General features: G+C 33.7%; 1 protein-coding gene and 1 long non-coding RNA gene across 2 annotated transcripts; one reads left to right on the forward strand and one right to left on the reverse strand.

Annotated features, from left to right (window-relative positions):
- Window positions 1-11,568: 11,568 nt before the first annotated feature.
- On the reverse strand, window positions 11,569-13,427 carry LOC139901223 (uncharacterized). The gene is made up of 2 exons (XM_071883953.1): window positions 13,117-13,427; window positions 11,569-12,928 (listed from the first exon to the last, which is right to left on the reverse strand). The coding sequence occupies exons 1-2, from the start codon at window positions 13,425-13,427 to the stop codon at window positions 11,569-11,571; spliced, it is 1,671 nt and encodes a 556-aa protein (XP_071740054.1).
- Window positions 13,428-18,888: 5,461 nt separating this feature from the next.
- LOC139897575 (uncharacterized) lies at window positions 18,889-20,957 on the forward strand. Its single transcript, XR_011776668.1, has 2 exons — window positions 18,889-19,287; window positions 19,380-20,957. It is a non-coding gene; the product is annotated as an uncharacterized lncRNA (long non-coding RNA).
- The last annotated feature ends 3,642 nt before the right edge of the window (window positions 20,958-24,599 follow it).

Consider the following 24,599-nt stretch of genomic DNA (forward strand, 5'->3'; position numbering starts at 1 on the left):
ACTGGATTTCGATATATAATATGATGAGATGATGATGATGTAATTATGATGAGAGCAGGCGTTTTTTTTAATTGTTTTCTGCTGTTTGAATTGCACCCTTGCAAACGAATTTTACAGTCCATAAATTCAGATTTTAAGTGGGCTTAGTATTTAATGTTGGGCTGCATTTCTCTGTTGGGCTGAAATATGGTTAGGAATTGCTGTTGGGCCAAAATAAATAGTATACGGGTCATATATTTATGAGATGGGTGTATATCAGAAAAGCTGAAGTGGTGGGATGGTTGAGTGGGTTGTTGGGGTTTCGAAAGGTTGCGGGTTCGAGTCTCGTTTGGGACATTTCTTTTAGAAAAAGCTTGGAGAGGGTATACACTTTTATTTTATTACTATCATTATTATTATTACTTATTAATATGTTTATTATTATTTTTATTATTGTGATTATTATTGTTATTATTATTATTAGTATTATATTTATTATAAGTATCATAATTGTATTTATTATTATTATCATAAATATAAGTATCATATCTATTATTATTATTATTATTATTATGAGTATTACTTATGATATTATTATTAATTTTAAAACTTTACTATTGTTATCATTATGAAAATAATATAAATTATTATTATTTTCGTAAATATTAGTATTAGTATCTTTTTATAAATAATAGAATTGTTAATATTAACATAGGTATTATTATTTATATTATCATGAGTAATATTATTAGGTAATTACAAAAATCATTATCATAACAAAATTAATATTTTTATATACAAAATGAATATATAAAACATATATATGAATAATATATATATATATATATATATATATATATATATATATATATATATATATATATATATATATATATATGTTCAATTACAAATACATGGTTTAATAAATATATACGAATGATATAGGTTCGTGAATCCAAGGTCAACCATGCATTGTTCAATATAGTCATATGTATTTTTACTACAAAATACAGTATGGTGAGTTCATTTGCTTCCTTTTACTCTTTACATTTTTGGGACTGAGAATACATGCGCTATTTTTACAACTACTTTATTAAATTCTTTTGAAATATATTTTGAACTGCGAATACATGAAATGCTTTTATAAATGTTTGACGAGATAGACACAAGCAAAACATTCCTCGAATGAATTATTATGCAGACAGAAGTTCTGCGGATTATTATTGAATTATGTGGACATGATAATTGCCACCATTGAATTATGTGGACATGATAATTGCCACCATTGAATTATGTGGACATGATAATTGCCACCAATTGAAGTGAAAGTTATGTATCGAGAGAATGATTTTATACACAGGTTATGTGAATGTTATTTTTGTACACAAGATATGTGTACGGTTACTAAGATTATGAAAGATGATTTCGTACACGAGAAAGGTGTACTGTATTTAAAAGATATCGCATGTACATTACAGGTGGGTATAGGATTCGGGCCCATTTGTACCATGCAGGATTTAAACCTTGTGGTCTATCAAAATGATGAATTTTATTGTTTTATGATAAACCTATGAACTCACCAACCTTTTGGTTGACACTTGAAAGCATGTTTATTCTCAGGTATGAAAGAAATCTTCCGCTGTGTATTTGCTCATATTAGAGATATTACTTGGAGTCATTCATGACATATTTCAAAAGACGTTGCATTCGAGTCGTCGAGTTCATCAAGATTATTATTAAGTCAATTATAGTTGGAGGTATTATGAAATAGTATGTTTGCCGTCAACTTTTGATGTAAAGAAAGTTTGTCTTTTAAAAACGAATGCAATGTTTGTAAAATGTATCATATAGAGGTCAAGTACCTCGCGATGTAACCAACTATTGTGAATCATTTATAATTGATATGGAATTCTTCTGGATGGATTAGGACGGGTCCTTTCAGTTGGTATCAGAGCGGTGGTCTTAGCGAACCAGGTCTTGCATTAGAGTGTCTAACTGATAGTTGTTTAGATGCATTAGTAAGTCTGGACTTCGACCGTGTCTGCATGTCAACAGTTTTGCTTATCATTTAGTGTCAAAAATTATTTGCTTATCATCCTTAAAGTCTAGACACGTCTTACTGCCTCTATTGCATGGACTGTGTATAGATAAATTCATATCTTAGCGTATCTGTTATTGTTACCTTTGCCTGACAGCTTCCGTAGATTCCTCCGTAACTTATGGGATTTTAGTATTATATATGCATATGTAAATTATGTATTGCAGCGTACTAATCTACATCCTATAATGTATTTCTTATCAAAAGTCCTCCATCTGATCGTACGAGATGAATCCCTCCACCAGTTCGAGTCCCTCAGATTTCGATAGCTATTCCGACAGCTATTCTAACATGGATATTCACCTAAGCCCCGAAAGCGGTGTCACCAGAATGAATCAATCAATCAGTCATCCCCGATTCATCTGATGGGTTCGTAGTTGACTTAATCAATGGAGACGCGCAGAAGGCGATCCCTTCCATTAGTCGAATTCACCTCTTGATGAAGAACCTGAAGCACTTACCGGCGAACATGTTCGTAACACCATTTTCAAGCTCATTTCCAGAGTATCTTGCCACGATTATATTCTATCTAAAATTCTAAACCTTATTCATTCGCTCGTTCTGACTTACAATCATCCTGGAGTAATTGAAGAAGTCAACGAGCTTCGTTCTCGAGTAATCAATTTGGAGAATATGGTGCAAAATTTACCAGCTTCAGCAACACCACCAACATCCCAAGTTTCAACATCACATGCCTCAACATATCATTTTATACCTCGAGTATAATCATCGTTCTACATGACGTTCTACATCATTTATCTTTGTTCGACATGGTGATTATATAATCTCTAATGTTTTAGAGATTATGTATTCTAGTTCTAACGGTAAATCAAATGAGTTTAATATCATATTGACTCATTAAATCTATGATTACATCTGAAGAAAATATATATGTATATATGTTTTCATAAAGATTGTAATTAAAAATTCTTTTGTACAAACTATTAATTGTGAAAATATTTTAACGGGTAGGTAATACCCGAGGAATATTTAGATTTCACATTAATAAGTTACACTGTACATTCTTTGAATCTGATTCAACAGTTATTTACTATCCTATTTACGATCACCTATATATGTATCCGTTCACCGCAAAATAACCATTTTCATTCAATTTCATATTTGGATTTTGACTTATCAGAATCCAACAAGTGGCATAATGAAGAAAACATTTGACAAAATAAAATTTGTTAGAAAAAAACAAATTAACTATGAGGAATTTTGTTAAGAATCCACGCTAACTGTTCCTAGCTAATTGTTCCTAGCTAACTGATTACATTTTATTTATCGCAATTTAATTATCGCAATTTACATTCTCGCAATTTTATTTATCGTCATTTAATTTCTGTTATTTACTTTACGCACTTTATTTATCGTCATTTAATTTCTGTTATTTATTTTTACGCACTTTAAATATCGGGACACGTATACAAGGTTTTGACATATCATATCGATGCATCTATATATATTATCTGGAATAACCATAGACACTCTATATGCAGTAATGATGGAGTTAGCTATACAGGGTTGAGGTTGATTCTACAATAATATATATAGTTTGAGTTGTGATCGAGTCTGAGACATGTACACGGGTCACGATACATATTAATTAATTCAAATATTATATATTAAACTATATATGAATTATTGGACTGTTAACTGTGGACTATCGACTGTGAACTGCCAACATTGGACAATTAAAATGAATTAAAATATTGATTATAACATATGAAACTAAACATTTCTTCAAGTTTGCCACTTGATTTCATCTTAAACCTCATTGGTATTTTGACGATTACAATCTGCGTTCAAACCTTTCATGATTCTTGAAAACATCTCAATCGAGAGGATGAACCAACGCACTTCATCCACGGAAGGAAAGATTTATGCAAATAGATATGCACCTGAAAAACTCTCGGAACCTGAGTAAACGTTTAACACGTATCTGTGCTAGCTCCTTTAGCATTGTTATTGCCGAAAACAACTTTGCAATCCCTTCCCAAATTAGCAAATTTTGTCACAGCTCCAACAAGTCAACTTCGACTTTCATTCGGATTAGCCTTATTATAGCCTTGATATATAAGTCTGCCTTTCGTCAATCATTTCCGGGGAACCTTTTATATTCCGCTACGTTAGCAGTAAACTTACCAACAACTTCAGTGATCTTTGACTTTTCGAAAAACTATTATATTCATTGAACCCCTATCATATACTCATCCGTATCTTGTAACGAGAGTTGTCGTACCAAATACCGGGAATCAGCAATCAGTATTTTGAAATCTCACAGCATGTCTACATCAACAGTTATATGTATACATATAACATTTATCTCTTAGAATTATGATCTTCCATTCTGAAATTCTGAAAAGCACCCAGTCTGCGAATTAATACTCTGAATTTTTAAAAGTTGAATGAAGCAACAAAAACTGTAAAAGACCTCAACAGCTAAAAGTTGATGATAAAGAATTGTATGTTGGCAAAGCTCAAAAAAGGTTTGAAATTGAAAAACTGATTGAGCAAAATTCTGAACAAATAACAAGGACTAAACTTGTACATTAAGAATCCTGATGATTCTGTTTCTGATGAAATCTTTAGCGAATACCTTGCTTCTGACTCCAAACTCTTGCGGAAAAATTTTCTTCACCATCCTTCGATATTAGAAATTCCAGGATATCATCGTATCTTTCATTATAAATATCCTCCATATTTCTGAAGATATTTTTATAACTATTCTTATCTGAAATCATGAATCTCTTCGTGCTATCAGTGTTACATCATATAGAAACTGTTAGTTTCTATATTCTGTAAACTTTCGAACTTAAAATATGAATGTTATTGAAGTAATGTTGGGAACTGATGCATGAGTTAGTATAATATAATGACACTTGATCAACGTGATTATATTACAGTAAGTCATGCTGAGTTTTTAATGGGATATGATGATTCACATATCATAACGTCATCATGTGCCATGTTACACGACTCTTACATTCTACCTAATCTCCAAACATATTTTCTTGATAATTCTCTTTTTCCATAACTTCTAGTAATTTAACCAATCAAGATCGTGCTATTACGTTCTTTCCTGTTTAGAACATTAAGATCATTCGAAACCTTATACTTACGAATTCTGGACCGTTACTCGTTTTCTAGAGGTCGAGAAGAGGATAAAAAGGCAAAGAGCTCTAAAATATAAGAGGAAATATAAAGCCCAATAACAACCCGGAGGTTACAAATCGTGGATATTAATACGAATAGCAATATAAAGACACGGTAGAATTAAGAATAGTATCACCCCAAGGTAATAGTAAAAGTAAACAGATTTTTCTCATGGAAGATTGAAAAGAAGGATGACAGAAAAGTTAATTAGGAAAATATCAAGGATTAGAACTGGATGAAGCATTTTCACAATCTTTTAGAAGTAAGAATTAAGAATGAAAGTATAGGAATAATGAAAATTATGGAACGGAATAACAACACCACCTATCTCTCTCTCCTATCTCTTTTATTTTTTATTTTATTTTATTTATTGTCAATCGAAAGCCACCACCTTCATAACAACACCACAACTGCCATCAATTTCAACTAACTACTATGCTATACGTACGATCTCATTCCTGTTACTGATATTTATTCTATTTCTGTTACGATCCGAAATATTGTTGCAGCAGTTCGAAGACCATATCATCGTTAAAAATATTAGTTGTTGCTGCTTTGCTTATTTTTTTAGATGATGTTGATAAGAGAATAATGGCCGACATTTTCAATACATAAAAACCCCACATGCCTATTGATGAAAAAGAAAAGCAGGTGAGTAATAGAATGCCAATTGGGACTCCAAATTTATTTATTTATCAGGCTAGTATTAGTTGTAAGTTAGGACGTGACCATATGATTTCTCTAAGTTGGGCCGTAAGTTTAGTATTGTTGGACCCGTAAAACTTTTGGTGGGCTGCGATTCAATTTCTATGTTGGACTGAGTTCCATTTCCATTTCTATTGAACCATGTTTATGTTTGCTACTCGGGCCGTGATCATGTTTAGGTTGATGGGTCAAGATTGGGTTTGTGTTTTGCTATTGGACTGCGATAACAATATGATAAGGAGACGGTTAAATGAGTGCGAGATAATGATGATGATAGGTGATAGTGGTAAAGTTTAACGATGTTAAATAATGAGATGCTGATGATGTATTATGTATGATTATGATTATGATCATGTAGTTATAAGATGATGATGATAATATGAATAACGAAGGATACATAAAACAAATGTGATGGTGATTATGAAAATGATCCACTTCGTAGATGATGACTGGATTTCGATGTATAATATGATGAGATGATGATGATGATGATGTAATTATGATGAGAGCAGGCGTTTTTTTAATTGTTTTCTGCTGTTTGAATTGCACCCTTGCAAACGAATTTTACAGTCCATAAATTCAGATTTTAAGTGGGCTTAGTATTTAATGTTGGGCTGCCTTTCTCTGTTGGGCCGAAATATGGTTAGGAATTGCTGTTGGGCCAAAATAGATAGTATACGGGTCATATCTTTATGAGATGGGTGTATATCAGAAAAGCTGAAGTGGTGGAATGGTTGAGTGGGTTGTTAGGGTTTCGAAAGGTTGCAAGTTCGAGTCTCGTTTGGGACATTTCTTTTAGAAAAAGCTTGGAGAGGGTATACACTTTTATTTTATTACTATCATTATTGTTATTACTTATTATTATGTTTATTATTATTTTTATTATTGTGATTATTATTGTTATTATTATTATTAGTATTATATTTATTATAAGTATCATAATTGTATTTATTATCATTATCATAAATATAAGTATCATATCTATTATTATTATTATTATTATTATTATTATTATTATTATTATTATTATTATTATTATTATTATTATTATTATTATTATTATTATTATTATTATGAGTATTACTTATGATATTATTATTAATTTTAAAACTTTATTAATATTATCATTATGAAAATAATATAAATTATTATTATTTTCGTAAATATTAATATTAGTATCTTTTTATTAATAATAGAATTGTTAATATTAACATAGGTATTATTATTTATATTATCATGAGTAATATTATTAGGTAATTACAAAATCATTATCATAACAAAATTAATATTTTTATATACAAAATGAATATAAAAAACGTATATATGAATAATATATATATATATATATATATATATATATATATATATATATATATATATATATATATATATATATATATATATATATATATATATATATATATATATATATATATATATATATATATATATATATATATATATATATATATATATATATATATATGTTCAATTACTTAATAAATATATACAAATGATATAGGTTCGTGGATCCAAGGCCAACCATGCATTGTTCAATATAGTCATATGTATTTTTACTACAAAATACAGTATGGTGAGTTCATTTGCTCCCTTTTACTCTTTACATTTTTTGGGACTGAGAATACATGCGCTATTTTTACAACTGCTTTATTAAATGCTTTTGAAATATATTTTGAACTGCGAATACATGAAATACTTTTATAAATGTTTGACGAGATAGACACAAGCAAAACATTCCTCGAATGAATTATTATGCAGACAGAAGTTCTGCGGATTATTATTGAATTATGTGGACATGATAATTGCCACCATTGAATTATGTGGACATGATAATTGCCACCATTGAATTATGTGGACATGATAATTGCCACCAATTGAAGTGAAAGTTATGTATCGAGAGAATGATTTTATACACAGGTTATGTGTATGTTATTTTTGTGCACAAGATATGTGTACGGTTACTAAGATTATGAAAGATGATTTCGTACACGAGAAAGGTGTACTGTATTTAAAAGATATCGCATGTACATTAAAGGTGGGTATAGGATTTGGGCCCATTTGTACCATGCAGGATTTAAACCTTGTGGTCTATCAAAATGATGAATTTTATTGTTTTATGATAAACCTATGAACTCACCAACCTTTTGGTTGACACTTGAAAGCATGTTTATTCTCAGGTATGAAAGAAATCTTCCGCTGTGCATTTGCTCATATTAGAGATATTACTTGGAGTCATTCATGACATATTTCAAAAGACGTTGCATTCGAGTCATCGAGTTCATCAAGATTATTATTAAGTCAATTATAGTTGGATGTATTATGAAATAGTATGCTTGCCGTCAACTTTCGATGTAAAGAAAGTTTGTCTTTTAAAAATGAATGCAATGTTTGTAAAATGTATCATATAGAGATCAAGTACCTCGCGATGTAACCAACTATTGTGAATCGTTTATAATCGATATGGACTTCGTCCGGATGGATTAGGACGGGTCCTTTCAGGTTCAATCACCATTAAGCCTCACTCGTCTAACAAACCATGTCACTATCTTCAGATCGCCACCCTACACCATAAACAACCACCAACGTTATCTATTGTTCCGGTTATCATCAAGAATCACCACCAAAGACTACCATCACCTTGAACCCATTTCCATCCGTCACCACAACAACTCCATAACCACCATCATTAAAACACCACTCAATTTCCATTCATTCATGTGAACTGCTGCTATTGTTTTCGCTGTTAACAACAAGAGTCATATGTAACCACCAAAAAAATATAAAAGTCTTCCTATTCTTTATCTTTGCTATTCTTAGAACTAGCCAAACCATGTCTTACTACTACTTGTCGTGATCTTCTACTGCCTTTATACTGCATCTGTTTCAATCAAGACCCAAATAAAACTGAGCCACCACCACCAACGAGTCCTACTTCTGTATTTTTTTCTGTTTCGTTAACGACCCACAATGAATCCAATTTACCACCATTTACTATTCGCTTCTATCTTTCTTGTTTCCTGTTCGTTCAGATCAAACCCAACACAGACACCATCGTGTTTTACTGCTACTGTAGTCTATTTATTTTCTGTTTCTAATCAGGTCACTACGCTGCAATGGCAGCTGCTATTTTTCTCTTTGGTTCGAACAAACACAAACCCATAAACCCACCACCTTTTGCTTATTTTCTTTTCTCAAACCATCCCCACTTGTAGGTTGTTTTCCCATTTATTTATTTATTCACAATATGGAACTTTACTCCCAAATAATTATATCAACAGTCCACTTGTTCATATGGGAACGGGTATATAAAGGAGGAGACAACGTGTTTTTGGTTATTGATAATGGGGTGTGGGGCATGATAGCAACAGGCACTAGAAGGAATAGGTCAGATGGTTAGTTTAAAATTATTGAAATTGCTGTAGTACGCGTTCGTTTAACAGCAAATATACGTGGGACTGATTAAGGTTTAAACAATCGGGTTTACATATTTCAAATATGGGCATGTTGGGCCAAAGTGAAATTGGGCCAGACTAATGATTGGTATATTACATATTAAAATTTATTAACATAATTACTGCAAATGGATTTTGCTGGTAACGTGCTCTAATATTCGCAAGAAAGATAGGTAACGAGATAATGGTTATGAGGTAACAAGTATAAAGGTGATGATGATTGCGATTAGGATAAAGATGATGATGTAATATTGACAAGTAATAGATTATAAAAATGATCATTAGATGATGGTGATTATATGACTTAGATGATATTGACGATACATGATAACGATGTTGAAGTTAAGGTGAAAAGATGATGATGAAAATGAAGCGATGATGATCATGTTATGAACGACAAGTTGATGATGAGTAAGAATTTGAGTTGATATGGGATGATCGGGTTATGATGTACGATGATAATAGAAGGTGAAGGTTAAGTAAACATAAATTTACGGGTTAGATATAATTGAATCTTGAATTAAAACAGATAAGTAGTAACATAGGAATGGTCTGAGGTGTTATCGGGTTAGCGAGACGTCGCGGGTTCAAACCCGAACTTGGGCAGTTTTTTTTTAGGACTACTTCCTTGAGGTAGTTTACTTATTACTCTTTATTATTATTATTATTATTATTATTATTATTATTATTATTATTATTATTATTATTATTATTATTATTATTATTATTATTATTATCATTATTATTTTTACTATTATTATCATAAGTATTAGTATTATTATTAGTAGTATTATTATCATTCTTATCAGTATCGATATTATTACAAATAGATGTTTTATATAAAAATACATTACAATAATATTAATATTACATATCACCATATTTTTTTTAATTAAACTATATATCAAATAATATATAAATATATATTGTTATCATATATAAACCCTAATAGAATAAACTACTTAAATAGATATTTACGATATTAATATTAATAAAGGTATCATGAAAATAAATATTAAATACTTTAAATATATAGAATAAATATAAGTTATTTAATATAACATATAAATTATTAATATAAGAAGTATACTAATAATATTAGGCTTGTTAATTGTTAGTACGGGTGTTAATATATATATTTGTTATAGGTTCGTGAATTCGAGGCCAACCCTACACTTGTTCAATGACGTCATATGTATTTTTACTACGAAATACAGTATAGTGAGTTTCATTTGCTCCCTTTTTAAATGCTTTTGCAATATATATTTTTGGGACTGAGAATACATGCGCTATTTTTATAACTGTTTTACGAAATAGACACAAGTAATTGAAACTACATTATATGGTTGAATGGATCGAAGCCGAATATGCCCCTTTTAGCTTGGTAGCCTAAGAATTTGGGAACAGACCCCCAAATTGACGCGAATCCTAAAGATAGATCTATCGGACCCAACAAGCCCCATTCTGGAATTTGGAATGCTTTAGTACTTCGAAATTATCATGTCCGATGGGTGTCCCGGAATGCTGGGGATATTCTATATGCATCTTGTTAATGTCGGTTACCAGGTGTTCAATCCATATGAATGATTTTTGTCTCTATGCATGGGACGTATATTTATGAGAAATGAAAATGAAAATCTTGTGGTCTATTAAAATGATGAAAATGAATGATTATGATAAACTAATGAACTCACCAACCTTTTGGTTGACACTTTAAAGCATGTTTATTCTCAGGTATGAAAGAAATCTTCCGCTGTGCATTAGCTCAATTTAAGGATATTACTTGAAGTCATTCATGGCATATTTCGAAAGACGTTGCATTCGAGTCGTTGAGTTCATCAAGATTATTATTAAGTCAATTATAGTTGGATATATTATGAAATGGTATGCATGCCTGTCAACTTTTGATGTAATGAAAGGTTGTCTTTTTAAAACAAATGCAATGTTTGTAAAATGTATCATATAGAGGTCAAATACCTTGTGATGTAATCATATGTTATTGTATTCGTCCTTATGGATTAGGACGGGTCTTTACATTCAATTCCTGCAACTGACTATCAGTTGCAGCTATGAACACATCAACTCGGTAGTGATGCTCAACGATCGTATTGTCTGTTTTTGAATGCAATCGAACTATATCTTTGTAAGTTCGTGTCATTTTGGGAACTCGAATCTCATAAGCTGTACAAAAAGCAACAACCTTTTCCAAAAGTGATTCCATCCTTGATCTCTTAGATTTTGAATAAATATCTTTGTCGTGGAAAGCAAAGATAATGCGTTAATTATATCTTGAGATTTACGTTGAAATGCTTGACAAAATTTATCAGTTCTTTTCATTATCTTCTTCATCAAATGCATAACGATAACAAAATCAAATGACAATAATTGTGTAAGAGCAAAAGAAGCATCACCCTTTTGAGAAGTAGTAGACCCATTAGTTGCAATTTCGCGTAGCACTACAATGGATGGACCATACAATTTCAACAAGCTACGTATTGATCGGTAGTGTGAGCTCCATCTTGTATCCCAGGGTCTTTGCAAACTTTGAATTTGGTTTGCTCCTCTACCACTCTCAAGATCTCCAACTTCGACCAGATGTGCAATTTCACTAACCTGAGCATCTTGCAACTGATCATGACGCTTGGCAGAAGAATCCATGACATTAATAATGAAGTTTAAGTTCTTAAAAAATTTGTGCACTTCAACTACCTCTTTAGATGCCGCAACTAAAGCAAGTTGCAACTGATGAGCAAAGCAATGTATATAATACGCATAAGGGCATTCCTTTAATATAAAAGCTTGTAACCCGTTCCATTCTCCACGCATATTACTAGCTCCATCATATCCTTGACCTCGAATATCTTGAACATCAAGATTATGAAAAGATAAACAAGACAAGATTTCTTTTTTTAAAGTTAAGGCACTTGTATCTTTCACATGAACCAAGTCCAAAAACCTCTCCTTTACGTACCCATCTCGATCAACAAATCTTACAACAATTGCCATTTGTTCTTTTTTAGATTCATCTCGCGACTCATCAACTATCAAGCAAAATTTTTCATTCCCAATTTCATTGCGAATAGTCTGTTGTACATTTCTAGTGAAAATATTCAAAATTTCTTTTTGCACATCTGGTGAAGTGTACCTGGCATTTTGGGGAGCATTTTCCAACACAACTTTCTCAACATCTTTGTTATAAGAAGCAACTAACTTTATCAATTCTAGAAAATTTCCTTGATTTTTTGAATCAGGACGCTCATCATGGCCTCTAAGTGCACAAGCTTGCATTGTGAGCCATTTAATCATCTCAACGGAAGTTCTAACACGAAGCCTGTTATCGTTGATCTCTTGAGTATTTTGCTTCTCTAACACATGCTCTATATGACATACTTCAGTTTTTAAATTTTCGTAACATCCCACAGAATAGTTATGAGCTGAAGCTGGAGTTTTACCTTCATGTTTGACAAAAGGACAATCTTCACCACAATTTACTTTTTTTCCAACTCTTGAAGCCCTGTTTGGTAAATTTATTAGAACCAGCTCGTCCAATAGGCTTCTTATTGAATAGGTAACATGGAAGACAATATTCCGCGTCCGTTTTCTCGGAATATTCTAACCACCAATATCTATTAAACCAAGATTCTTGAAAGCTTCGCTTACGGTTATTTGACCCACTAGCACTTTGAGGATATTTTGACTTACGAAGTTGATAAGGTCTTACGAAGTTGATAAGGGCCATGTTTGATATATTTACGTCTTATCTCATTATGTTGGTTTACTGGATAATCCATAAAAGAAGGTCGTAATCCAGGATCTCGAACTATTGAATCTAATTTTAACTCCCTTAAATTTGATGTATAATCTTTTTCTTTACAAGGCTCCTCCATAATACTTTCATTATCAACATGTGGTTGTGAGTTATTAGCCACATCTTCAATTACATTCTCTTCTTGTTGTTGTGATTGGAAATTTGTTGGCTTGAAAAAATCAAACATTGTTCTTTTCGAACCCATAATTCAACCTAATATCATTAAAAAAAAGTCTTATTATTAACAGTACTATATAGTACTTGAACATAACTAGAAACTAAACTAAAATTAAATTTAAAAAAATATAACAAGTTAACATCAATCTTTATGATATTACAAGCTAATAAGTATAATTACTTTAAAATAAACATTAGTACATAGCGTTGGCATCTAGCTAAATAATATACACCAATACACCTTTAATCTTTTTATTTTAAAAAAACAAGCATTCTAGACTATACTTATTTATGTATATAAGTATATGTCTAAAATATAAAGTATTTACATGGAAGTATGTAGGGGCCCAACAATTCCTAACTATACCAAGGCCCCAGGCAAGCAAACAACGGAATACAACATGAAAAAGATGCCTTCTTCAAGTGATCAGGTATTTAACCGGTGTCCAAATATTAAACATATAGTTCAACTAAGATGAAATTCAAAGCAAGTGAGGGATAAGTCAAATAATAAATATAAATAATGAACAATAAAAACAATTAATAAATGATACTCCAGCTAAATCAATTCAAGAATAGCCTATAGGTTTCATATAATAAATTAACGAATTATGAATATGAACTGCATTTAATAAAATCAAAACCCTAACCTTGCACAGTTGCAGTCGATTTTTAGATACGGAGAGGAAAATTCAGTTCGTGGAATTACGCAACTGAATTGGGGGTTACTCACTTACTCTGTATTTGCCTTTAATTAATTTTTTGGTAGGCTTTAAATATTGGGTTAAATAACTAAATAAGGGATGCTTGTTAAATTTATGGGTTTAAATAATATATACTAAACATAAAAATATTGGGCTTGAGGGTGGCAAAGCCTCCCTTGGCAACCCCACTCACTCAGCCCCTATTTGTATGATGAAGAAATATGAAAATTGACTTACAAGTTCTTCTTCATGAACTGTTACGAAAGAGAGGCGTGATGCCCGATTTAGTTGTAGTCGTATGAAGGCACAAATCACAGACACACTATCCGCGTGATCGTTATCGCATTACACGTATCACTTTCCTGGATTTCATCGCTTTTTTTTATTAACATAAAAACAATCTTTCTTATTACAGCAAAACCCGAGAATCTATAATAATAATAATAATAATAATAATAATAATAATAATAATAATAATAATAATAATAATAATAATAATAATAATAATAATAATAATAATAATAATAATAATAATAATAATAATAATAATAATAATAACCCATTTCTATAAATAAACCCCAATAAAATAATAAAAATTCTCAGATAAAGGTATCAAACGCCTATAAATAAATAAATACATAAAAGTTACCGGAGCTAAATTATTTGATTAGAAAAGAAAAACATACCAAAAAACATTTTAACGCAGTCTTTTGGTTCAACGCCTTCATCGATAGACGGAAAACAAGAAAACGATGATTCAACTTGTTGCCTTTTAGGATCGGAAACGGCCGTGTCAAATAATTGATGTTTCGTTCCCATTGTGAGATTAGGGTTTCGATGTGAAGCAGGAAAAATTTCGGGTGTCGAGTGTGTTGTGCGGCGATAGAGTTATTAGGTCTATTAGAGTCAAGACAAACCAAACGGACTCTTTCTTTCCCATTTCCATTTCCATAAAATAATAATAATAATGTATTTCTTTAGTGGATTTCTTAAAAATTGAATAAAGATCACAACTTTCAAGTTACACAAACTTGAAACCCTGATGGGAGGGATTAAATACGAGGTTGAATTATCACACTAAGAAACTACAGTTTTATTTTTGTTTCGTTTTGGGGGTTTCTAAGATTTGGGGGTTTTATAGAAAATTTGTACCGACCCAAACACCAGGGGAGCTTTTTATACAGGGCCAAGCGATTTGATCTTGAAAAAATGCCTGATAAAAACTAGAAGCAGCTGGTATTTTGATTGAATTTTTGGGTGCCCACCAGGTGTTTGTTAAAAGTCCTCTGTGGGTTTTATCTAGGCTTCATGATTATAATTATATTACGGTGTATGGGGATTTTGCATCTGTCTTTTTAGCTATGCACTACAACTAAAGGTTGTGTGTAGCTATGTCGCATGCCGCTGTGAAGTTTAATTGTCCCTTTGTGGGTCTTAGTGGCTGTCAAAATGGGAGTGGAAATGGGCTTGTTAGAAGTTCTCTTATCAAGTATCTTAGTGATCGTCATTGTGGTATCGATGCGCGGGATATCACTCGACATTCTCTTACTTCTAATTTGGGTGTTTATACTGAGGATGATGTTACTTTTAGGTGTATGGGGATTTGGTTATGTGGTGTTTGCTACAAAACACACACGGTACGTGCTAAGTGCCATCATGGTAGGGGCCTGGATGTGCTTCCCCCTGATGAGGGAAATGGTGTTATTCGTTTTGTGCTTCATAATTTTACCAAGCCACTAACTCCCTCTTCTCCTGCTCGACTTTGTATTGAGGATGGTTCGGTGCGTGATCATAACGATGGTTTTGACGTGGCTCTCCTTGATCGTTTGTTCTCTAAGGGGTTTCGCACGGTTAAGTCTATCCCTCCCAAGTGTCGTTTGGGGTTCTCTCGGGTTTTGAAAGGTGCTCTTGATAAGGTGATCTCTAAGCCTGATGACATTTCTAGTTGGATCTCTTTGTTGGTGTTACCCCTTTGTACCCTTAAAACCTTTCGGCCACGGAGTTGTCGTGAGTCTAGGTCTTCGATAATGCGTCGGCATCAGGAAGAGAATATTTCCCATGCTATTTGCTCTTGGGGGACAGCGGGTGGAAGTTTACAGCTTATGAGGGAGTATTTGGCAGAGGATTCTCCTATGTTGTCAGTGGTTGATGATGAGGTCCTAGATTTGGAAGAGCGTAATATTAAGCAGTGTCGTAGGAAGATTCGTGATGGCCATTACACTGCTGCAGCTCGTGTTCTTTCTTCATCAGGCGTTGCTCCTTATAATGACGCCACACTGGCGGACTTGCTGTCTAAGCACCCTTCTTCTATAGCTCCATCCTTGCCTGATATGCCGGTTGATCACCTTCACCTAGTTACGACTTCTGCTGTTGTTTTGGGCCAGATTAAAAGTTTTCCTCGGGGCACATCATGTGGTAGGGATGGTTTACGTGCACAACACCTTATGGATTGCTTGAGTGGTGCTGATGTGGCAGTCTCGGATGAGTTGGTTGGCTCTATTACCGGGGTCGTTAATCTCTTTCTAGCTGAAAGGTGCTCTATGGAATTAGGAGAGTATATAGCTAGTGCTCCCCTCACACCGCTTGTCAAGCCCGGCGGTGGTCTTCGTCCTATAGCTGTGGGTACTGTTGGGAGACGTCTTGTTTCGAAGGTTGGCGCTGCTATGGTTGGCCAGTCTTTGGGAAGTTACTTCGAGGGTCTTCAATTTGGTGTTGGTGTTTCTTCAGGTGGTGAGGCAATTCTTCATGCTGTGAATCGGCTGATTGAGGATCGTGGCTCTGATGTTGGCCTCTCTATGTTATTAGTTGATTTTCAAAATGCATTCAATCTAGTTGATCGTACGGTCATGTTACGTGAAGTTCGCCGCCTTTGTCCTAGCATTTCTCGGTGGGTTGAATTTTGCTACTCTAATCCAGCCAGATTGTACTATGGGAACCACACCTTATGGTCTTCTCAGGGGGTGCAACAGGGTGATCCCCTTGGTCCGCTGCTTTTTGCTTTGGTCTTATAACCCTTGGTTTCTAAAATCAGAGATAATTTTGAGGTTTGTCTTCAGGCGTGGTATTTGGATGATGGCACTATTATTGGGGACACTTTGGTGGTGGGGAAGGTTTTGCATTTGATTATGGAGGATGGGCCTCATTTTGGACTACATCTCAACGTTGAAAAAACAGAAGTTTTCTGGCCTACGGAGGACCCTCGCAGCAGGCAAGTGGGTGTCTTTCCTCCTAAATGGTGTTAAGTTGCTTGGGGCCCCCGCTTGTTCCGATCCTGGTTTTAGTGGTGAAATGGTGATGCAAAGGGTGACCAAGTCCATTGCGCTTATGGATAAGGTTGCTAAGCTTGATGATCCTCAGTGTGAGTTGTTGTTGCTTAGGGCATGTACGGGAGTTTCTAAACTCTACTTTGCCTTGCGTACTTGTCCTCCTAGTATATTTGAGGCGGCTCAATGCGCTTTCGATGAAGCTCTTCGATCTTCCTTTGAGCGTATTGTTACTGCTTCAGGGCCTGGGTTTGGTGATTGGCAGTGGCGGCTTGCCACCTTGCCATTTGCATTTGGAGGACTTGGTGTTTATTCTGCGGGAGATGTTCGTCATTATGCTTTTCTGGCTTCTCGATTACAGTCTGCTGGGTTGCAGACTAAGCTCCTACGTCATGCGGGTATTGTTGGTCTTGGTCGTGCTTTTGAAGATGCATTGGGTATGTTTAATATAACGGTTGGGTTTGATATTTTAGGTAATCTGAGTGAGGTCGCTCCCCCAAAACTCATGAAGAAATTGGCAGATGTTTATTTCACAAAGGTTACCGCTTCTGCAGAATCCACTTTTTCGTTATCTCCCCGACAATCGGCCGTATGGAAATCACAGCAGGGTGATCACACCTCTGCTTGGCTGAGGGCAGTCCCTATTTTGGGGTTGGGTCAGACGATGAACGCTAAGACTTACCGATGTGTGTTGTGCTACCGGTTGGGTGTTCCATTGTTCTCTATCTCGACGGCATGCTCTGCCTGTTCTAGGGTTTTTACTGGGGATATTTACGGGGATAACGCGGTGTCTTGTGCTGGTATGGTGGGTATTAAGCATCGACATAATGTTGTTCGGGATTCCCTTGTTGATGTTTGTTATCGAGCTGGGATTTCAGCGAGAAAGGAGGTTGACATTGGGTTGTCTGGAGGGAACGATAGGGCCCTCAGACCTGCAGATGTGTTACTTTATTCCTGGGATTGTGGTCGCGATGTTTGTGTTGACTTGACAGGGTCTTCTCCTTTGACACAGTCAGGGCTTTCTGACTTTGTCCCTGGACGTGCTGTGGTTGATGCGGCTCGTCGGAAGCGGGTCAAGTACGAATCTAGCTGTCAGGCGATTGGTTATGGTTTCATTCCTTTCTCATTTTCTTCCCTTGGGAAATTAGAGAAGGAGGCTGTTTCTTTGCTAAAGCGGGTTCAGAAGAGTTCGATGACGCAAGATATTGGTGCCGGTGCTGCTGCTCATATTTTTACTAGGATAGGTTTTGCTATTGCAAGAGGTGTGGGGGCCCAGATTGTCTCTAGGCTTCCCACTAATTTTTTGTAAGTTTTAAAACTTTTAAGTTATAATAATAATAATAATAATAATAATAATATAATATAATATAATAATAAACTTATATAAATCGTGAAGATTAATCCTACAGCCCCTAAGTACTCTTTAATCCTGGTTTGCTGACGTGACCCTCCATAACCACATTTTAATTAGCGCTAATTATAGATCAGGCAATCCATGCTGGACTAATTCCCGCATAAGAAATCCCAAAATCATATGCATCTCTTCGATTCCTATTCATCTCCAACAAAATTATTTAATGTCCTCCTCCACAGTCGCCGCTGATCACCGATTCCAATCACCGTAATCCGCCACAGTTATTTTGATCAGTTCCTGTTTTTCTGAAATTGATAGAGTGAATTGAAGAGCTCGGTTCCTGTTCTCTCCACGGATTTCATTTCTTTCCAGCGATTTCGGTTTTCAACCTCATCGTGTTCGCCTGCTACACCAGATATATGAAGGATCATTTTCATTGTCTACTGAAATTAGGGTTTCAGTGGTGGTTTCGAGATCGGCCGTTACATTTTTTCCCAAAATTCTCTCGAGAGTTTCGTCGGTACTTCCACTATTGGGAACGAGGTTGTCACTCATGGTTAGGCAAAGGTAATTCCAAGATATTCTCAATATGTTATCTTTAAGTTTTGTGTTAGATGTACATTTTGCAAATTATATAATTTGTTCTACAATGATTACAGATCATATACATCCGTTTGAATCTACCATGCCTTGGTCAGAATTTTGTATCTGATTTTATACTTGAGGTATGTAAGTATGTGAGTTTTGATGTAATATCGCTTAATTTGGTATAAATTTGCTGGTATTATTGTGATACTTACTGGACGCATGACTCGGTATTTCATTCATCTTCTACTTTCTGTACTTCAGTCTTTCGTTTTGTTATTGTTGTTGGTTATGTTGTGATTGTTGAGATATGATTATTGTATGATATTTATCATGGAACAAGTGAAAATAATGTTACAATGATAGAAATAAGTATAAATAGAATATAACTTATTTGCATATTTATTTGCTCGAGGTATTTGGAAATATCCTACTGGAACACATCTTAGGGGGTTTAAGTATATGAACATGGCCTATCACTCTATGTAATTCACTCCTAAAATGGAATTAATTTACCATCTATCTCAAGCCTAAAATGGATTAGTTGTCAAGCATCCCGAGTTCGATCCTTGGAGTTTCTTACCTAGCGTGCGTGGGTGCAAATGAGAGCATTCGATGCCTCTCAAGCCGTTAAAAAGATATATAATTTTCTACAGTTTTGGCAACGTCGACTGTTTATATGTGGTTTTGTTATTGACTTAATTGTTGCTCGAGGGCATGCGGCAGATGGGAGCATGTTTATGGGTTGATGTTAGTTTGATTAAAGTGTATATACAGTGGGTTTGATCAGCAGTAAGACAAACAAAATATTTCCTGAAAATGCACCTGGAAGGACTGGTTATAATTGTACTTGGGGTATTTGACCGTAAGGTGATCCTGATGTCAAGTGTCTGTTCTTTATAATGTTTTAAGTGGGCTGAATTGGACTACAGGTAATGATGGTATTGCTGTTTTAAAACACTACCGAGCAGTTTTGACAACTTCTGGTCAAACTGTTTGTTCAAATTCTATATTTTTTGGTTCGGGATAACGTACATGCTGATGGTGTTTTGTTTGAAGGGAGTTTGAATACTGTGGAGTTGGAATCAAGTGGAATTTGGGTGGAATAGGTGGTTAAGGTTGATTGATAAAACATATGAGGCTCATAACTGTGGGATAAGCGTGGTTCTGATTAGGTGCTGGATTAGAAGTACTCGAAATGGGTCCTAGGTGTTGTTAAAGTTGAAATAGTCAACTTTTTGGTGAATATTGTGGATACTGCAAAATGGACAGAATTGGTGTTAAATGGTAATGGGCCGATCAGCTAATGGCTTCAGACTGAATTGTCGAAGTAATGATTAAGGATGTGGGTAGTACTAAAGAAAGAAAGTTACGTGTGGATATAATAGAAGAATTGAAAGAGTATGAAGAACAAAGAGATACACTTGATTCACACTTGACATTACTTGCTATATTTGGATTCACACCACTGCAGTAGTGCTGTAGTAGTGGTATTATGCATTTACCATATTTCGATTCAGAAATTGTCTTCTAACAGTGGTATTGCATCTACGTATGAAGAATAGGTATTATGTTTATATTTACGTAATTTCATTTCCAGATTTGTTATTTGATTATTTAGCTCATATTTAAAATAATATATTTTTTCAAGTTGCATCATATGATTGTTTGGTATAATTGCTAAATCGATCGATACATTATAATTAATGAATGTTAGCCTCTGCGTTTACATAAGAGTGTTTACAGATAATATTAACCCGACTAAGCTCAGTGGTTGTAGAATGAATATGTTGAACTCATATTGTTGCGTTGTGCAATGGTACACGTGTTAGTAAACGAATTCGAGGTAGTAAATAAATGCCAACAAAATTCGACATAACTTATTAGCAGTTATATTATTTTGCTGCATCTTTTCAATACATGTTATTTATAAATGTATATGGAGAATGAATTTGGTTTGTATTTGCTTTGCATATATTGAAAACATAGGGTGGTCGCAACTCGGATATGATATAATTGACTATGAACAATTGGAAGCTACATTGTAATTGTATTGATTATTATCGTTTACAATGTTAATCGTGTCAATACATTTATTTTCGGTACAAATGTTATCAATACTCAAGGGTTTCTTAATTTTATAATAATATACTAAATCTACTCAGTCTCAATACTAACGTCTTCGAATGCTATTTTTTGGAGCTGCCGTGCAACGCACGGGCTCTTAAATCTAGTTCCATATATAACGCTACAAGGTTATTTCATTGAATAATGGCTTTAAACGAAATTGTGTCGTGTGACGGTTCGGCCATAGATATCGGAAATTCATTGAGTAGTGTTACGGGTTTTAATGGTTTGGAATTTTGATATGAGATTGTGAAATCTTGTTAAAAAACATGTCTCAGAAATGACACTTATGTGAGTATCATTATTATTCACATACAAATCCTAGGATCCAGAAAGAGGAACACAATTGTGATTCGGAGTTACATAAAAATCTTTATGCAAATTCTTCACAATACTTTTCTTCTCGTACTGTTCATGAAATGCTTTTTAATTGTTACACACTTTTGTAACGATTAATAGGTACCACATTTCATATAAGAAATATTCGTTGTGTTATTAAAAGTACTCCGTAATTCTTTTCTGGAAGAAGATGAATTAAAAACCAAAATTGGGTTGTAACCAACAAGAGATAGTCAAGTAAATCACGTAATTATACAAAATGACTGATGACACTAAAATCACCAATAAGAGATAGTCAAGTCGCTAATAAATCGAAATTTAATGTTGACTCAAATAATAGTTATACTCGGTATAAGTGTATGAAAAATAAAAAGTTTAAGAATGGCGAATCAATTCCCTCTCATTTTCTTAAAAATTTTGAAGAGTCCATCTTTTAAACCCACCAGCCTTTATCCTCCAAAATTTCGTCGCCCCCTAAGACCATCTTTATCCCTGAATGGCTTTTTGGCGTGTTGCTGGGTGGGGGTGGGGGTGGGGTGCTTGATAAGCGTGCTGCTAGACTGATGTGTAATAGGGTGGAGTGTTAAGTGACGTGTTAGGTGATGTGTTAAAATCTGATTGGAAATTGAGTGGAAAAGATATAAAAACTAATTAAAAAAAGGGAAAAAATGATTGCACGCTTCATTGTTTCTCCGTGCTAGGTTGAAGCACGCCTCTAACACACACCCCAACACGCCCCATTATCCATGTGTGGAGGCGTGTTGGGAGCACTTGAAGCCTAACACGGCAACGTTAAATATGGTCTAATTTAAAATTTTTGAGGAGTCCATCTTTTAAAAATTTCATATCCTATTTCACCTATCAATTTCAGTCGCCTATTTTCACAAAGTAAGGTCATTATTTCTTTTATCCATATCTCTATATTTGTTTATCTATACATAAAAACACATCGAATGATTCTAAATACACACACAGTTACATAAATAGGTTAAATTTGTATTTATACGAGATATGTCGTTTGTTGCCTGATTAGTGCTCAGAATTATAGTAGGAATATTACTTATTGTTGTATTTGTTAAGTCTGAAAATGCTCGATCGGTGAAACATTCTGCACTTGTGAGTTTATAAGTTCGATTTTATTTTATCTATATATTCTTATTCTGATTCTGATTTTGTTGTTTAGAATTTATATATATATAATTTGTGGTAAATGGTGTCAACTTATGATTGGTTACCATTTTTTTTTTTTTTTTTTTTCAAAACATGATTCCCCAAACCACTAACCCAATACCATCCGGATCTTCTGACCCGCTCCACCAACTCGACCCGAATACCCGCTACTGTAGCTACAGTACCTTTTTTTATTTTTATTTTTTTGAAACCAACCCGCAGCGAAAGCGCGGGCTAAAAAACTAATTATGAAAAGTTTCTGTTAATTGACTGCTTTTGACTCGGTATAGTACTAATTTTAGTGATTTTGTTTTATATATATATATATATATATATATATATATATATATATATATATATATATATATATATATATATATATAGTGGTAGAATCAAGAGGGAAGTAACCATTCGGGGGGAAGCGGAGGGAAGCAAAAACATTTTCTTTTTCGTTTTTTTAAAAAACTTTGTTCACGAACATTATAGATGAGATGAAAATATGAACATTTAGTAGAGACACTTTGTGATAAATGTTTTTATTTTGGCGGGAAAACGCTCGAAGAAGTAATATATAACAATTATCGTGTTTTTCGAGCGTATTTTGTGGTTTTAGCTATTGGGGTTTAGATATTAGGGTTTAGATATTAGGGTTTATAGGGTTTAGATATTAGGGTTTAGAAATTTAGGGTTTAGGGTTTAGATTTAGGGTTTAGATTTAGGATTTAGATTGAGTTTTTAACACGAACGGTTTAGAGTTTAGGGTTTGGTGTTTTGGGTTTATGGAATAAACCCAAAACACCAAACCCTAAAACCTAAACCCTACACTCTAAATCGGGCTAAATTTTACTACACAAAACATGAAAAGAAAACGTTCATATTCTTCACGAACAATATTATCTTGAATGTTATTTTTGTCGATCGTTTTCCCGCATAAATAATAACATTCATCACGAAGTGTCTCTTCTAAATGTTCATATTTTCGTGTGATCTTGATGCCGGAAAAAAAAATTTCAAAAAAACAAAAAAAATAAAAATTTGCTTCCCCCCGATTGGTTACTTCCCCATTGATCCTGCCTATATATATATATATATATATATATATATATATATATATATATATATATATATATATATATATATATATATATATATATATATATATAGTAGAGAGATCAAATGCGAACTTTTTAGTGTGAGAACCCTGAGAACTCAAAAATACACTGAAATTCGAACAAAAAAGGAGAAATTCGAGCAAAAAAAGTGGCGGGCGAGCAAAAAAGGGGATAGTCGAGCAAAAAACAAGAAAGTCGAACAAAAAAATGGCGGCCGAACAAAAAAAAAGAAATTCGAACAAAAATTTTGATATTCTAACAAAAATGTGTTCTACATTTTGATAGTCGAACAAAAAAATGTAGAACACAGCGGTAGTCGAACAAAAATGTGTTCTACATTTTTGTTGTAACACCGGCCATTTTTTTTTTTTAAACACAGCGGAAGACTTATTAACAAACGTACTATAGGTCACGACATTACATTAATCTGAGTAATTAAGTTTACACAACGGTGTTACGTTATTACAAAACATGATTTATACAAAAGACCACATCAGAGTTGGGTTGTCAAACATGTCTTCTGCAACAGCACCCATCCCGACTAGC

Source organism: Rutidosis leptorrhynchoides, chromosome 3 (assembly GCF_046630445.1).
Source record: "Rutidosis leptorrhynchoides isolate AG116_Rl617_1_P2 chromosome 3, CSIRO_AGI_Rlap_v1, whole genome shotgun sequence".
NCBI lineage: Eukaryota > Viridiplantae > Streptophyta > Magnoliopsida > Asterales > Asteraceae > Rutidosis > Rutidosis leptorrhynchoides.

Excerpts from the sequence above, each read along its gene's own strand:
- LOC139901223 (XM_071883953.1), bottom strand. The coding sequence starts at position 13,427 with ATGGGTTCGAAAAGAACAATGTTTGATTTTTTCAAGCCAACAAATTTC. Across the intron at positions 12,929-13,116 it reads CGTAAGACCTTATCAACTTC|GGCTTCAAGAGTTGGAAAAA; the intron begins GTAAGTCAAAAT and ends TTTACCAAACAG.